Source organism: Sparus aurata, chromosome 10, assembly GCF_900880675.1.
Source record: "Sparus aurata chromosome 10, fSpaAur1.1, whole genome shotgun sequence".
NCBI lineage: Eukaryota > Metazoa > Chordata > Actinopteri > Spariformes > Sparidae > Sparus > Sparus aurata.
In genome coordinates, this window is record NC_044196.1 from 24,899,442 (window position 1) to 24,915,582 (window position 16,141).

At 44.3% G+C, this 16,141-nt stretch overlaps 1 protein-coding gene across 1 annotated transcript in view; it reads right to left on the reverse strand.

Annotated features, from left to right (window-relative positions):
• Positions 1–16,141, reverse strand: part of sorcs2 (sortilin-related VPS10 domain containing receptor 2) — a 582,832-nt gene that overhangs the window by 22,963 nt on the left and 543,728 nt on the right. Inside the window, 5 exon segments of the mRNA XM_030431509.1 lie at positions 2,723–2,909; positions 2,996–3,167; positions 3,646–3,765; positions 12,378–12,511; positions 12,583–12,703. Coding sequence (XP_030287369.1) covers positions 2,723–2,909; positions 2,996–3,167; positions 3,646–3,765; positions 12,378–12,511; positions 12,583–12,703 — 734 coding nt within the window.

Sequence of the window (16,141 nt, forward strand, 5' to 3'; positions counted from 1 at the left end):
GTCTGTCCTTGTTCCATCTCTCCTCAGCTCTCCGATAAGTGTGTCTGAGACAGCGGGTTGTGTCATCAAGCCAGGGTTGTGACTTAGGTTTGGGATAACTGAGTTAAAGAGGAGCAACAAAATCTAAAATGTTAGAGCAAGATGTGTTAAATAGAGACACCAAGTCATCTATGCTGCCAGGAAGCTCATTGTAGTCGAAATGGAGATAGCGACATCAATACTCAGGAAACATTTAGAGAAATGGCTGGTAGTGAGAGAATGTAATGTAATGAGAAAAGCGACCTGGGGATTTAGCTACAGACAGAGGGTTTGGTAGGTTTACATTAAACACAATAGGTTTATGGTCAGAGATGGACACCTCCTCAACAAGCACATTATTAACAGAGAACCCATGAGATAGAATTAAATCGAGGGTGTAACCGAGTGTATGGGTAGGCTGATTAATGTGTTGCACCAGACCAAACGACTCCATGACATGGCAAAAATCTTTAACAAGGCGTTTGTCTGGACAACAGACATGGATACTGAAATCGCCTAAAATCAACAAGCGATCATAAGATGTAGTACAATCAGATAAAAAGTCCATGAACTCTTTAATTAAGTCTTTGCTTTTGCTTGGATTCCACTTTTACACCGAATTTCGAAGGTGAAGTCCCAGCAGGTCGCTTCTGTAATGTGAAATTATTTTTAAAAATCATAGCAATGCCGGTACTCTTTCCTTCCAGTCATCCTAGGTGTGCTAAGGAATGAGCAGTTCGTTGGCCAGAGTTCATGAAAAACGTATGACACACCCGCTCCAGTGCCAATCCAAGTCTTGGTTAAAAATAGCATATCCAGGTGTTGTTGAATGAAGAAGTCCTTCAGAATGAACGTTTTAGATGACACAGACCTTGTGTTGAGCGGAGCCAACTTTGCCATATGGTGTTCCGGAGTTTGAGGACATCAAGCATATTCCAATGGGCGAATGTTATGGAAGTTCACTCTGCCGCCTAGGACCCGCAGTCTTGGAGAAGCCGGGCTAATGGTCATCGGAGTCTGGAAAGGAGAGATGAGGAGATTGCACGAGTATCTCAGGTCCCATGATCGTCGGGCCAGGTGGAGGTATCTGCGCCCTGCACAGGAAGGCTGACAGCGGCATGGTTGCGCGGAGAAAACACCAGCCTCACTCATAATCCTCACTTTAATGCCACCGTATCTGCCTCTCTTCCTGCATTGTTTCTTGCAGCGAGCGAGACAGCAGGGTAGCTGGTGGACGTGTTACACGTCAGGGTGGATAAATGCCGGGCGGCCTCTGTCGAAAGAGCCGGGGCATCCGATGCTTTGGATCTCCAGTGACCCTCAGATATGCAGGAGCATTTGGCAAACATATGTCCGTAATGCATCGGAGCAATGCCACAAGAACAGCAGAGAAAACACAGACGGATAGAACAGCAATCTAACAGGTAGGAGCTGAACAGGTAGGAGCAGACAGCAGGCCGACCAACACACTGGCGTCATCTTGCTCCTCCAACTAGAAGAGACAGTGGTTGCTTTTCATTTTTAACGAAAACGTGCCGGCTACGCTTCCCTGTTAGTTTGTATGTTTGTGCTAACCACTTGGGTGTCACAGTAAAAAGTCTGGGAACATGTGCAGACTGGAGACAGAGACTCTGAGAACAGTGTCCAAGAGTTTAGAGACTGTGCTGGAGACAAACACAGCTTTCGATAGCTGTTAGCCATTAGCTACATGGTAGTAAATGTAACAACACATACGAACAAACTAGGTAACACATTCAGACACACTAACCACGCTAAAACGTCCTGCTGCAGCCGCAGAGTATGTATTTCTTCAGGAGCCTCTCCTTCTGGGTCCGATTCTGGGTCAAGCTGTTATGGTTGAACTACAGCATCTCGGCGAGCCATAGCGATGCATCCACCGTAAACATTGGCGCATGCTACCCCTAGAGTAAGCGGCATCCTCTGGGAGGGGTGTGTAGCAGGCAAGGCAGGCATTGACAGACGGAGCTCATTAGCATTTAAAGGTGCAGGCACACGAACAGCTTGCTCTCAGTAGAACTCACTTGAGCGACTTTTAGAGAGCTGAAATTCAGGACCACGGATGGAATTGAGGCAATACATGTCAAATATAGTGTTGCTGGACCTCTGACAGCTGTGTGAAATTGATTAAAAACAGTACAATATGGGACCTTTAAAGCAGATTGCCAATCACATTCATTAACAGCAATATTTTATTTTTTTATGCTACCTGCCCTGCTTTAAATAAGATGAAGGGGTGGCTGCTCCTTCTTGTGAATTTTTTTTATATAAATATTTAATAAAAGTATTTAATGTAAATGCTCCAACAGCTTAATCCTTCAATCATCTTAAGTGCTGAAAAGACAGCTTGAAATTAGTGAAACATACAAGCCAGGATACTGCACTTTTCTCTGAGTGTGATCTAACAACTAAAACTGAAATTGAACTGTGTTAGTTAAGTTAAATGAAGCACAATTTGTGCATCCATCTAATTATGATTTGTATTTTTGGGCTTTGACTATATTTCAATTGCTTTTGTCCATCACAACATAAGTCTGCTTTCACATCTGGTGATCTTGGCTAATTTTGACAATGTGGATAATATGTCATTAGAGCCAGAGTCACAATGTTCGATGTTCCACGGAAAAGAAAATGTCACAGTCTAATAACCCTGTAAAAATATTTAGTGACTGTCTGTTATGCTGACCTGTGACCTGGATGTACATGCTGGCCTCGTCGTGCCCTGCCATGTTCTCGGCCTTCACTGTGACCTTGTAAACGCCTGGATTTTTGTAGCGATGCTGAATGGGCTCATCTGTCACTGTCAGGTTCTGGTAGATAGCCCGAACTCCGTCGCCGAGGTCCACCTGATACTTGGTGCTACTTGTGTCGCCCTGTTAGGAACGGACAAGAACTTTCAGATTCAAACTGAATAAAAGGAAGGAGGATTAAACGGACGAGAAAACAACCTTCATCCTACCTGTTCCTGGTGGACAATAAATGTGATGTCATCACCAGGTGCCACGGCCAACATCTGCCCCTTGATGCCGACCCGTAGGCCTTGCGGGGGCAGCAGAGGGCATTTGTGCTGCTTGGTGCTCTGCTGCTTGTTTAGTCCCCCTTCACACATGTTAGATATTACTTTCCTGTAGCTGAAGCACATTAGAAGACAGCGCGAGTGTTAGAGTACGAAGGTGTATACCTTTGTTTCAGGAAATAGGATCAATACAAGCCTCATATCTGTGTGCTAAAGATCGAGCTTGGGATCGGCAGTATTGACATTTGAAAAAAAAAAATTGGAACTGGTTAGACACTAGTAATAAAAATATAAAAATTAAAAAACCTATGCAAGGTATATAACATGCTATATTTCATTTGTGTAATCCAGAGGAAACAGAAATGTGACAAGAGCAATCTTTAGATTTGGGAGGGAATCATGTAAGCACAGCCAAGCTAGCTGTTTGCAACTTGCTTCCAGTCTGTAAGCTTTGATAAGCTAACCACGTCCTGACCCCGGCTCTGTCACTAGCACACAAACAGGAGCTTGATACGGTCTCATCATCTCACGCAAGAAATTAATACACATGCATCTTAACAACAATTTCTTTAATTCTGCCACTAATTTCTGACCCAGTGCTGGACTCGTAGGTTTGTCCTAGATGGCAGTCTTCGGGTGGTGAATCTGGATTGTGCCAGAAACTGGCAAAGCAGCGCTTGCCCTCCATATGGGACCGTTCAAAACCATAGTCACTACACACACACAGACAAACACATATGACACAACATTAGTAAAATGAATAAGCAAAAATACTCATCCAGAAAATCTAACACACTTGCACTCTATGTATGTGTGCAATAACATATTTTACTGTTAAATATAATGTCAGCATAAAGGATATTGTATATATTATATATTTTTTGACCACGTTATGCACAAAAAATGTCAGGGAAAGAAATTGCCTGAAGTTGAGGCACAGAGAGTGAGTAAGTCCTGTTAATATAGTACCTCAGAGTTAAAGGTGCAATTTGTAAAATATGGTCAGAATTCGAACAAAGCTCCAAAAAAACCTATGGGGCAGCATATCACCAGGGTAACAAACTGCTGCTCTTTGTTAACTATCCTTGACTGCAGCTAGTTACTGCACCACTAGCTAAATAGCTCATTAGTCAGTTAGCTGTGGAGCCAGTGTGCCCCCACCAAGACCTCAGACTGACAGAGCTCCGAGACAGATAGAGATCAGTTTGGAGACAGGGGATACAGGACGGCAGTGATTTGCGCCGGCTCTGACCAGAACTATGACTTTGGGATTACAAGACACAAAGCAGGAGAGTTTATGTTAATGTTCAGTTTGAACAATGTGTTTTTTACAATGACTTAATGGTGACAGAATGTGGCAATCTTTTTTCAATAAAAGCGAGAAACTTGAATTCAGATGTGGACAGGTATATTATTCTGTTGAGTAGAGAAAAGTTAGAATATTTAATTTCTTGAAATTTTTCTGGTTTGCTTTATTGATTTAGTAGACCAAAACTGGTATGTATCTCCCTACTGGAACTTTGGGCTATTTTTGCCTCTCACAAAGTAGAGAGCGGCTGGTGAAAAATATTCTAGTTGGGGCTGTATGTGCCAGAAGCTTACGGTAACGATCCCAATAAAAGAACCCAAACCAAAAGATTCCATTATTTAATTTCCCTTTAGAAATCAACAGTCTGACAGATAATGACAATTACATGTGATGTATATTAGTGAATACTATTAATGAAAAACTGTGTCATAGGTACATAAAATGTAGCCATTGGATTAATTATATTAGTAAATACTAATTACAATATGATTATATATTGTGGTAATATTTACAGGAATGATTTACATAGAAAAACTGGCAAAGTGAGTGAGTGTGTTTGTGTTTTTGAGTGAGTGTGTAAGTGTGTTTGTGAGTAAGTGAGTGAGTGACAGCTTTTATTTGAACATGAACTTTGCTCTTCTGTCTTTCTGAGTGGCAAACCTCTCAATGACTTTGGTGTTAAATTCAGGAATGTCTGTATCAGGTTTTTCTCCATGTGCATTCAGGCGGTCTTGTGCCATGGTGTTCCTCAGGAATATTTTTATCCTCTTTAAAGCAGAGAGGCACCTCTGATTCTGCTGTTGTCATCAGTGTGGTGATGAGAATCTTAAGAAGACTTGTGATCTCACTAAATGTGTCCTGGAGGTTGTTTTCCATGAAAACCTAAATGAGAGCCAGTGCAACAGTGCAAGCCTTGAACTCTTCATTTCATAGACCAGGGACAATTCTGTCTTCAGTTTGGCATTGTCCAGTGTTGGATAGGCCTCCACAGTGCTGAATCCAGGAACTTTATGCTGTGTTGGGGAAACAAGTCTCCTTGCAGCAGAGTGGCACTGATGAGGTGCTTGGTGAAAGAGAACCTCTCCTTGGCATGCCTCAGAATGGTATCACATACCTATGAAATGATACATATTTTTTTTTTAAGTCACTACACATAATAAACAGTAGAATTAGAATAGAATAGAATAGAATAGAATAGAATTACTGTAATGATCCCAGACTGGGAAATTATTTTGTTACAGCAGTAGTGGGTCAGCAAATAAAACACTTAAAACACATAAATAGAATCCAATATATACATAGTGTATATATACAGTGCACAGTGTGCTATAAACAATAAACAATAATAATATATACAACAAAACAAAATATGCAAAATATACTATAACAATAACAATATATACAACAAAACAGTAGAGAGACCAGAGTTCTCAGTCAGGCAGAGGTGAGAGAGTTATTATATAAAGTGATGGATTGTGGCAGGAAAGATTTCCTGTATCTGTTGCTTCGACAGCGAAGCTGAAGCAGCCTTTCGGAGAAGGTGCTCCGCTGTCTGACCAGTGTGAGTTGGAGAGGGTGGAGAGGATTATCCATGATGGATAACAGTTTTTTCAGTGTCCTCCTCTCCACCACAGCCTCCAGAGTGTCCTGTTTGCAGCCAATCACAGAGCCAGCCTTCCTGATCAGTTTGTTGAGTCTGTTGGTGTCGCTGGCTCCGATGCTGCTCCCCCAACAAACCACAGCAAAGAAAAGTACGCTGGCCACCACAGACTGATAAAAGATCTCCAACATCTTGCTGCACACGTTGAAGGATCTCAGCTTCCTCAGGAAGTAAAGTCTGCTCATCCCCTTCTTGTAAACAGCTTCAGTGTTAGATCTCCAGTCCAGTCTGTGGTTGATGGTAACACCCAGGTACTTGTAATCCTCCACCGCCTCCACATCCTTTCCCAGAATGCACAGAGGTTGGAAAGCCGTCTTCCTCTTCTTCCTGAAATCTATCACCATCTCTCTGGTCTTGCTGATGTTCAGCCGCAGGTGATTCTGTCCAGTCCACTCCACAAAGTTGTCTACCAGTGCCCTGCACTCCTCCTCCTGTCCCTCGCTTATACACCCAACAACAGCCGAGTCGTCAGAATACTTTTGCATGTGACACGACCCGGTGTTGTACTGAAAGTCAGTGGTGTATAAGGTGAACAGGAAAGGAGACAGTACAGTCCCCTGTGGAGCTCCTGTATCACTAACCACCGCATCAGACAGAACACTGCCCATACGGACAAACTGTGGCCTGCCTGTCAGGTAGTCAGTAACCCAGGAGATCATTGTGTCGTCTACACCCATCACCCGCAGCTTCTCCCCCAGTAGCAGTGGCTGAATGCTGTTAAAAGCACTAGGGAAATCAAAGAATGTGATTCTCACAGTGCCTCCTCCACCATCCAGGTGCGAATGGGCTCGTTGCAGCAGGTAGATGACAGCGTCATCAACTCCCAAGTGGGGCTGGTAAGCAAATTGCAGAGGGTCTAGCAGGGCTCTCACCTGCGGCCTCAGGTTGGCCAAAACCAGTCTCTCCAGCACCTTCATGACGTAAGATGTGAGGGCCACTGGTCGATAGTCATTGAGGTCTGATGGTGTCGACTTCTTTGGAACAGGAACCAGGCAGGAAGTCTTCCAAAGCACCGGTATTCTCTCCTGACCCAGGCTCAGGTTGTAGAGGTGTAGGACAGGAGACAGCTGGCTGGCACATGTCTTCAGGATCCTGGGGCTGATACCGTCAGGGCCTGCAGCCTTCTGCTGGTGGAGTCTCTCCAGCTGTCTCCTAACCTGGCCTGCAGTCACACAGTGCGTTTACATGCACAGCTTAGTCAGATTACAGTCATAGTTCGACTATGCTGCTCAATTGGACAACTGCAATTATCCGAGTATACATGCCAGTGAGAAAATCGAATTACTGGCCGTAAGCATGTCATACCCCGGTACGCTAGGTGGCGCTGTACCCATTTCAACTAGTGTTAACGGCGCACCTCCGGCTGACCTCTTTACGTCACCAGCTGCCTCGGCATTCAAGAAAGATGGCGTACGAAGAGCGAGATGAAGCTACATCTTTGTACACTTCGTATATGGTGTACATGATAATTACACAAACTAGGTGCACTCTGGCGCTCTTTCTTGCGGTGATTTCGGAGGAAAGCCGCCGCCGCCACCGCCATCGCCATCGCCATCGCCGTCCGTCTACTTCCGGCTCACGGCCCCGGGGAAAAATCTCGCGCCTGCGCAGAACGCAAAATCCAATCCGATCCGCTGGAAACGTATACATGCAGGAGTAATGCGACTATCAATCGAATAATCAATGTGGTGTAATTCGACCATAAGAAATCCGATCCGGTCCGATTTTAGTCAGACTAAGGTGTATACATGCATCTTAAAGATCCGTTCATAGTCAGACTAACGCAGTAATTCGGTTTTCTTGAGTGTCATGTAAACGCACTGACAGTCATGCGGGGGAGGCTGCTGGTGTCTTCAGTGGAGGACGAGGAGGTGGAGGAGGAGGTGAAGGTGGAGGAGAAGGAGGTAGAGGAGGAGGAGGTGGAGGAGGAAGAGGTGGAGGAGGAAGAGGTGGAGGAGGAGGAGAGGTGCTGCACAGGAGAGCTCACAGCAGGGGAGTGAGGGAGGAGGGGAGGAAGCATTTGGGGCAGTGAGGGTGTGTTGGGGTCTGGAGGTGTCATGGAGACGACAGAAGGCTGTGAGCTGAACCTATTGAAGAATCTGTTCAGCTCGTTTGCCCTCTCCAGGCTGCCCGATGACTGTCTGCCGATCACCTTACACCCAGTGATCTGCTTCATACCAGTCCACACATCCCTCACATTGTTCTGCTGGAGTTTGGCCTCCAGCTTCCTCCTGTAGGCGTCTTTACAGGCCCTCAGCATATCCCTGAGTTCATGCTGCACTCTCCTCAGTTCTTCCCTGTCTCCAGACCTGAACACCCTCTTCTTCTTGTTAAGAAGGGCTTTCAGGTCATTGGTGATCCACGGCTTATTATTAGGGAAGCAGCATACAGTCCGGGTTGGCATGGTGGTGTGTTCACAGAACCTGATGTATTCTGTGATGCAGTCGGTCATGCTGTCCAGATCCTCTCCATGTGGCTCAACAAGTGCATCCCAGTCTGTCGACTCAAAGCAGTCCTGTAGTGCGTCAGCAGCCTCCTGAGTCCACCTCCTCACGCTCCTAGTGTGGACAGGCTGACGCTGAACAAGGGGAATATACTTAGGGGTCAGCAGAACCAGGTTGTGGTCAGATCTTCCAAGAGGGGGGAGGGCTGTGGGACTGTATGCATCCTTAGCATTTGCATACAACAGATCCAGTGTGTTACAGTCTCTGGTGGGGCAGTCAACATACTGGTGAAATGTTGGAAGGGTTTTATCCAGTGAGACATGATTAAAATCCCCAGTGATGACAATAAATGCGTTAGGATGCTGCGTCTGTATCTGGGCAACAGCGGAGTGGATGACGTCACAGGCCAGCGCTGCATCAGCTGAAGGAGTAACGTACACACCGATAATGATGGCGGATGTTAACTCCCGGGGCAAATAATAAGGCCTCATCCCCACAGTCAACAGTTCAATGTCCGGGGTACAGAGACGTTTCTTCACGTGAACATGTCCGGGATTACACCACCTCTCACTCACGTACAGTGCAATCCCTCCTCCTTTTTTCTTTCCGCTGCTTGTCACGTCCCTGTCTGCCCGAACAGTGCTGAAGCCGGGAATCGCCACGCTGTGGTCCGGGATGTTTGAGTGAAGCCATGTCTCCGTGAAACACAACACACTGCATTCACGATATTCCCTCTGAGCCTTTATAAGCGCGGCGAGCTCGTCCGTCTTGTTCCCCAGAGACCTCACGTTTCCCATGACGATCGCTGGTACAGCCGGTCTGTGTCTCCTCCTCTACACCCTCTGTTTCACTCCGGCTCTGCAGCCACGGCGTCTCCTCCGCAGCTCCTTCAGGACCTCAGGCCTGGCTCCGGGCACCAGTGCAGGTTCACACAGCGCAATCAGCTGGTCGCGTGTGTAAACAATGCGCTCAGTGATGCGCTCCTGACCCTCCGTTGCTAGGGCTAGCAAAAACATCTCAAAAACATAACAAAAAGTGCCGTAAAAGTTCAAAAAGAAAAAAAAAGAAAGGTGTTTGTCCTCTCCCAGTCTCCGGAGAAGAGCCGCCAAAAGTTCAGCAAAAACCAGAACACAAACACAACACAAATACAACAAAAACTACGAAAAAAAACTTAAAAACCCAGGGGAGCTGCTGTTACAGGCTGCCACCTAGTACGGCGCCATAGCAACCGTTAAATGTTCATATCTCACCATGTAAACATCACCATTATCTCCTTACAAGCTGACCATATAATTGTATGGAAAAACAAGGACAGCTTATTGTTAAATATCATAATTATGAAAAACTACATGTAAACATTTCGGCGTGTTTACGTTCTTCATTTTCAGTAGCTGTGAGGTGAGTAGTTCAGAATATTAAAATACGTAGGCTAACTGTCATAATTACACAGGAATTAAAGACAAACAAAGATACCAAAGGTAAAACACCTCATGACCTGTATATAGAACACTGTTACAGCTTACCTCTGATGTGGGATGTTGCCTGCTGCATTATCAGGTTCAGCTGACGAGCATAACAGTGTACGTGGTGGGAACTCCCATAAACGTCGTGAACCATGAGCTGCATGCCACCTGTAGCTCCTCTCTTCACGGCAGCTCCGTCATGGACCTGGGCAAGTAGTTTTCCCCGTTGTCCCTCAGAAGGAATAGCCTACAGCCTGTCCAACACCACAGTGGCGACTGTGTCAGCGGTCGCGTTTGGAAGAAGGATTAACTCGTAAAAACGCTCTTGGACTTTATTCAGGCTGTCAATGTAACGTAGCACAAGCACCAGCTGACAAGGAGTGGCAGCGTCTGTTGTTTCATCTGCCTGGATAGCTAGATAAAATGCCGTTTTTACATCCTCCAGAATGCAGTCTCGAAGAACCGACAACATGCAGTCCAAAAATTCGTTTTGAACGGTCTTTGAGGTGACTTTAAAGACGTTGGCGGTCTTCAGGTGCTTCTTTAGCACACAGTCCAGCGACGCCACAAAATCGACTAATCCCCGAAAAATGCTGGGGTTGTTGGAGGATGCTGTCTCATCGTAGCCTCGCAATGCCAGCTCAAAAGCTCCACAGAATTTCACACAATCAATGATCTTTGATAAAATATGTCTGTTCATGTCCACCTCTTCATTGCGTTATCTCACCGCAATCCTGTGTCCTTCCTCCAGCTGCGCAGCTATGCTAGTCCTGCCGAGCATGGCTAGCTTGACAGCGTACCTTCAAGCATTCATGTTTTTGATCCGCTCTGACAGGTGTTTTAGGTCTCTAACTCCTGTCACAGTCACAGTCCATGTAGTATCTGTCCCCGGCATTTTAAAAAGTAAACACAGCAAGCAGAATACTGCATTTCCAAAACTACATCCAGTTAGCCAAGCCGTCCTGCCTTACTAATTCAGAGAGAGGCTCCTCTGGTACACTTTACCTTTCTCATGTGTCTGCTATGTCCCCCCAGGAATCTGCAGAGAAAAAGTTTAAATTCCGCGGAGAGCAATTTTGATTCCGCTGAGAGCAATTCTAGATTCCGCGGCTTGAAAATTAAAATTCCGCAAACATAAAAAAAACATACTTTCTTTTAAAAAAATTATACTTTTTTAATGTAATAATGAATTAAGTATTCTCTTATGAAATTCATTGCAATACCAGAACACTGCAACACATTGTGGAACCTACTATTAGGCCTACTGGTTTTAAAATAATCAACATCAACATTTTCTTTGTCCCTGTTGGGCAGATTTATTTGCAACATAAAAAGTGCAAAACTTTTCACCAAACTATGGGTGAAGGTTTAGGAACTAGCAGTGAAACCAGTTCCTCTGAAGTTTTGGTGTCACTGCAGGAGAGCTGGTGTCAGTGAACACAGAACCAGGCTGAGCTGCTCGTCCAAACATTTCTCTACACATTGAGTCAGCCTTCCTGCGGTGGAGTGATTGACAGCATGTGACTAACGCGAGCTCGACAGCAGCTCAAACTGTGACTGTACAATCAGAGCTGCGACACGTTTGTTTGACGATGATTCAGGAGTTCTTCACTCACCTGGTGGATGGAAACTTGAGTATGTCGCTTCACTGCACGTTGATAATGACGTTATTTTCATTATTAACGTGTACTTCTACCGTGAGTCTAGAGCCCAGTCTATCTGGCAGCGACATCTAGCGGCCGGGATGAAAACTATATGCAAAATGTTATATTCCGCGGAGGGTCTTTGAATCCGCGGATGGCCGAGAAATCTGCAGTAATTCGCGGAATCGCGGATTCCTGGGGCGACTAGTTAAATTCAGTTACAGTTTACCATTGGCTGAGGTGCTGCAGTGCTGGGGCAACTTTTCTATCGCACCAGGAGAGGAGGAAATGACCGTGGATGCAAATTACATATTTGGCTCGTTCTTGATAATTAAAAACACATTATTTGTAGAATGAGCAGTAATTATTTATTTTAAACAATTTTTTTGAAAAAAAAATAAAATATATTGTATATATAGAAAATCACTTTCAATCAGGGAGGACAGCGCCCTAGCGTCCCCTATTGGCCAGCCGCCACTGGTTGACATAATGTCAACACTGTTGTTTCTTCGGATTCGGTTCATATTGTTAATTAATTTTTTGTTTTCAACAAAATTTCTGACCTTATATCTTTTGCACCTTAAGATAATTATATACTAAGTTTGTCAGTTTGTTCCATATTTCTGCCATTTCATTGAAGATTACAATACACCATGTACCAACAATTATTCTTAAATTTGATTTGCTGTGATTTAATGCTAAAATTAGTGTTCTTTGTTTATGTTTGACCTCCTACTGTATATATATTTTTTATGCAATCTAAACTCAGCTGACTGTTTCTATAAATCTGTGGAGTCAGTGCTCACCAGTTGAAGTCTCTCTCGGTGCACTGACAGGGTTTGTTGGTGAGAGCTGAGGTGTAGCTTTTTCCTTTGATACAGAATGCCGTCTCCTTCCTTTTCCTGAAACTCCGCTCCTGGCCCATGATGCACTTCTCCCCCTGAGAGTGACCGGGGAGACAATTGAAGTACAAGTACGTTTGTTCGAACTGTATATGTGTTAATACATTACCTGAAGGTCTGTGAGCTGCCAAGAGTCGTAGTCAGACTCAGTACACTGACGTGGGAAAGACTGCCTGAAGTCCACCTTGACCAGCTCCCAGTCTGACCTGTAGCTGATGTGGCCAAAAACACTGCAAACACACACCACAGATACAAAAATCGACACATTGTTTGAGGTTATATTCCTTCACATGTCGGCATGCAGCTGTATACCCCTAACTTAATGACAAGACAGTAAAAATTTATTTTCAAAATGTTGAAATATTCCTATATTTGAGGGGCAAAGAAGCTAAAAAACAACCTCTCAATGATCATTTAGCTTATTGGCAATTTTCAATTTTGTGTGAAATATTCCTTTAAAGTTTCATTATAGGCAGGACATGTCCAAATTATCAATTTTTTCAAAGACTCATGAATAACTATATGAATATACTCTCACAGATGTTCCCCCTATGCTCCACTCGAAGGAGATGTTTTACAATACAAATAATTCTACCATTCCCATCAATGACTCTGACACACACTATATTGCCAAAAGTATTCACTCACCTGCCTCGACTTGCATATGAACTTAAATGACATCCCGTTCTTAATCCACAGGGTTTAATATGACATCGGTACACCAGTGTTTCCCCCAGTTTTTTCTGAGACTGTGACGCTGGGGAGGGGGGGTTGGATCATCATACTGTAATATTTATACTTATGTCATATGTCACTTAGGGAATTTCACTTTTTTTCTCTGGTTATAATGCTCTCACACAGCCATCATGAACTCCCCTGCATGGGCTTGTAATGAAGATTCCTCTACTATTGTAAAGAAATACTATTTTTATTATTTGTTTCAAGAGAGGATTTATCTATCTATATCTATGTGTCTATCTATATCTAAGTCAGAGTCCTGCACGGGTAAAAAATTACTTTCAAGGCGTCACTTATCGTCAGTCATTATTATTATGTAGTGACACAAATGATAAGCATTTATGTTTCATATGAGCTCATTCATGCGTGCTTGTGCCCTCCCTGAACTCCCATTCCCCACGCTGTCTTACTTTCACTTTTAAAAATTGCGTCCGTCCAATTTTCCTTCGGGCATCGGTATCAATTTATAGCGGGTCGGCTCGGGTACAGAATGTAATTTGTGCTACTGTCGGAAAACGGGTTGGATGCGGTTTTAAGTATGGCGGGTTCGGGATGAGGTTTGCAAAATAAGACCCGTGCAGGACTCTGCTCTAAGTGACCATTTTAATCCTCTAGCTAATTATCAAGCTAAATTTCCAACATGCTAGTTAATGTCAAAGACTGCAGTGGAAGACGACGGTAAAATATTATCTTTCTCTAACACTGGATTAATTTATGCCTGAATTTTTAAGGTGTGGCGGCTTTTATTTTGCCGTGGCGGTGCGCCACAGTCAATTACATGTAGGGGAAACCCTAGTACACCCTCAGCAGCCATAACAACTCTTCTCAACTCTTCTGGGAAGGCTTTCGACAAGGTTTAGGAGTGTGTTTATGGGAATTTCTGACCATTCTTCAAGAAGCACATTGTGAGGTCACACACTGATGCTGGACTGGAAGGCCTGGCCCTCAGTCTCCGCTCTCATTCATCCCAAAGGTCTTCTACTGGGTTGAGGTCAAGACTCTGTGCAGGCCAGTCAAGTTCATCCACAAAAAAACTCTCTCATCCATGTCTTTATGGACCTTGCTTTGTGCACTGGTGCACAGTCATGTTGGAACAGGAAGGGGCCATCCCCAAACTGATCCCACAAAGTTGGGAACATGGGATTGTCCAACATCTCTTGGTATGCTGAAGCATTCAGAGTTCCTTTCACCGGAACTAAGGGGCCAAGCCCAGCTCCTGAAAAACAACACCACACCATAATCCCCCCTCCACCAAACTTTATACTTGGCACAATGCAGTCAGACAAGTACCATTCTCCTGGCAGCCGCCAAACCCAGACTCGTCCATCGGATTGCCAGAGAGAAGCACAATTCGTCACTCCAGAGAACGTGTCTCCACTGCTCTAGAGTCCAGTGGCGACGTGCTTTACACCACTTCATCTGACGCTTTGCATTGCACTTGCTGATGTATGGCTTGGATGCAGCTGCTCGGCCATTAAAAAACCCATTCCATGAAGCTCTCTACACACTGTTCTTGAGCTAATCCACGCTGGAATCAACTGAGCTCTTGAGAGCGACAATGTCTTTCACAAATGTTTGTAGAAACAGTCTGCATGCCTAGGTGCTTGCTTTTATACACCTGTGGCCATGGAAGTGATAGGAACACCTGATTTCAATTATTGGATGGATGAGAGAATACTTTCGGCAATATAGTGTATGTTGCTGTGCTGGTAATGGTTCACGTTCACTTTGCTGGAGTGCGAGGCAAGTACGACTAATGTCACCCTCACTGTCGTTGTTAAGGGAAAGTGAATGATGTCTCAGCTTTGGACTAACATAATGCGGTCGTCTTCACATTCTCATCTCTTTATCGCTGCTGTTTCACTTGTACATCTGGGGGTCTGTCTGCTGTTCTCTAGTCTCTTTGTCTTTCAGCTTTATCTTTCGACCTTTAGTTTCTTCAGCAAAACTCTATGTATTATTATTATTTTTGTATTAACTAAGGTCACAAACATAACGTGATTTAAGTTATGTACATGAAGTAGGTATATACCTTAATTTTAACCGAAATCAAGAGGCATTTAACCAAACTGCAAGCGCACAAAGAGAGTCTGGTTCACCTGACGCTAGTATCCGCAACAATCATGTTGAACAGTGATAAATTTTGTTTTGGGAGTCACTGATCAATTAACTATTCATTCATCAAGGTATGAGGATGCGTTAATAATATCACTTCCCTCTTGACTGCTCCCATCAAGGTCATGGATTGCTATATGGCATCTTATTTCAAGTCAAACCATTCTGTCTTTATTACTTTCACAGTTCAGCTGTGTTTTAAGATTATGAATATAATTTGTTATGTTTTTGTCTGCAGATTTTTCAACAGACTTGCAGGTCCACAGTCCAAAGTTCTTTGCTTTTGTCTTTTTCACATCAATTAAATGGCACCATTGCCCTGTCCTCTGAGAAACACAGTGTGTTCAGCTTTGAAAGCTATATTGCAATCTAAAACTAATATTATTGTGGAGGTGAGCGTGGTTGGGGCACGGCTGCAGGAGAGAGAGAGAGGTGGAGAGCGCTCAGGGGAGCAGAGCCAGGTGAGTGACTGACAGAGCTGGCACCCAGTTACTGATCACTCACTCCCTTTAAATGCAGTAGCAGCTGGACCTCAGATGGCAGAGGCATGAGAGATGCACTGGAGAGCAGACTGAGAGCAGAGGAGCAGTACGGGAGCAGGAATGGAGGAGAAAGAGACGAGACGCACGAGCGTTTGGCCCCGTGGCTACATAATTGTGTGGTGGGGTTAAAGAAATAAAAGAACCCGAAACCCCAGTACTGTGTGTGTGTGTGTGTGTGTGTATGTGGTTCATATGTGAAGGACTCAGCCTGGAAGAGGGCTACAATTATACGTCTAAATGATCCTGTAAGCAAGTCCATTGCATCTGATGCTT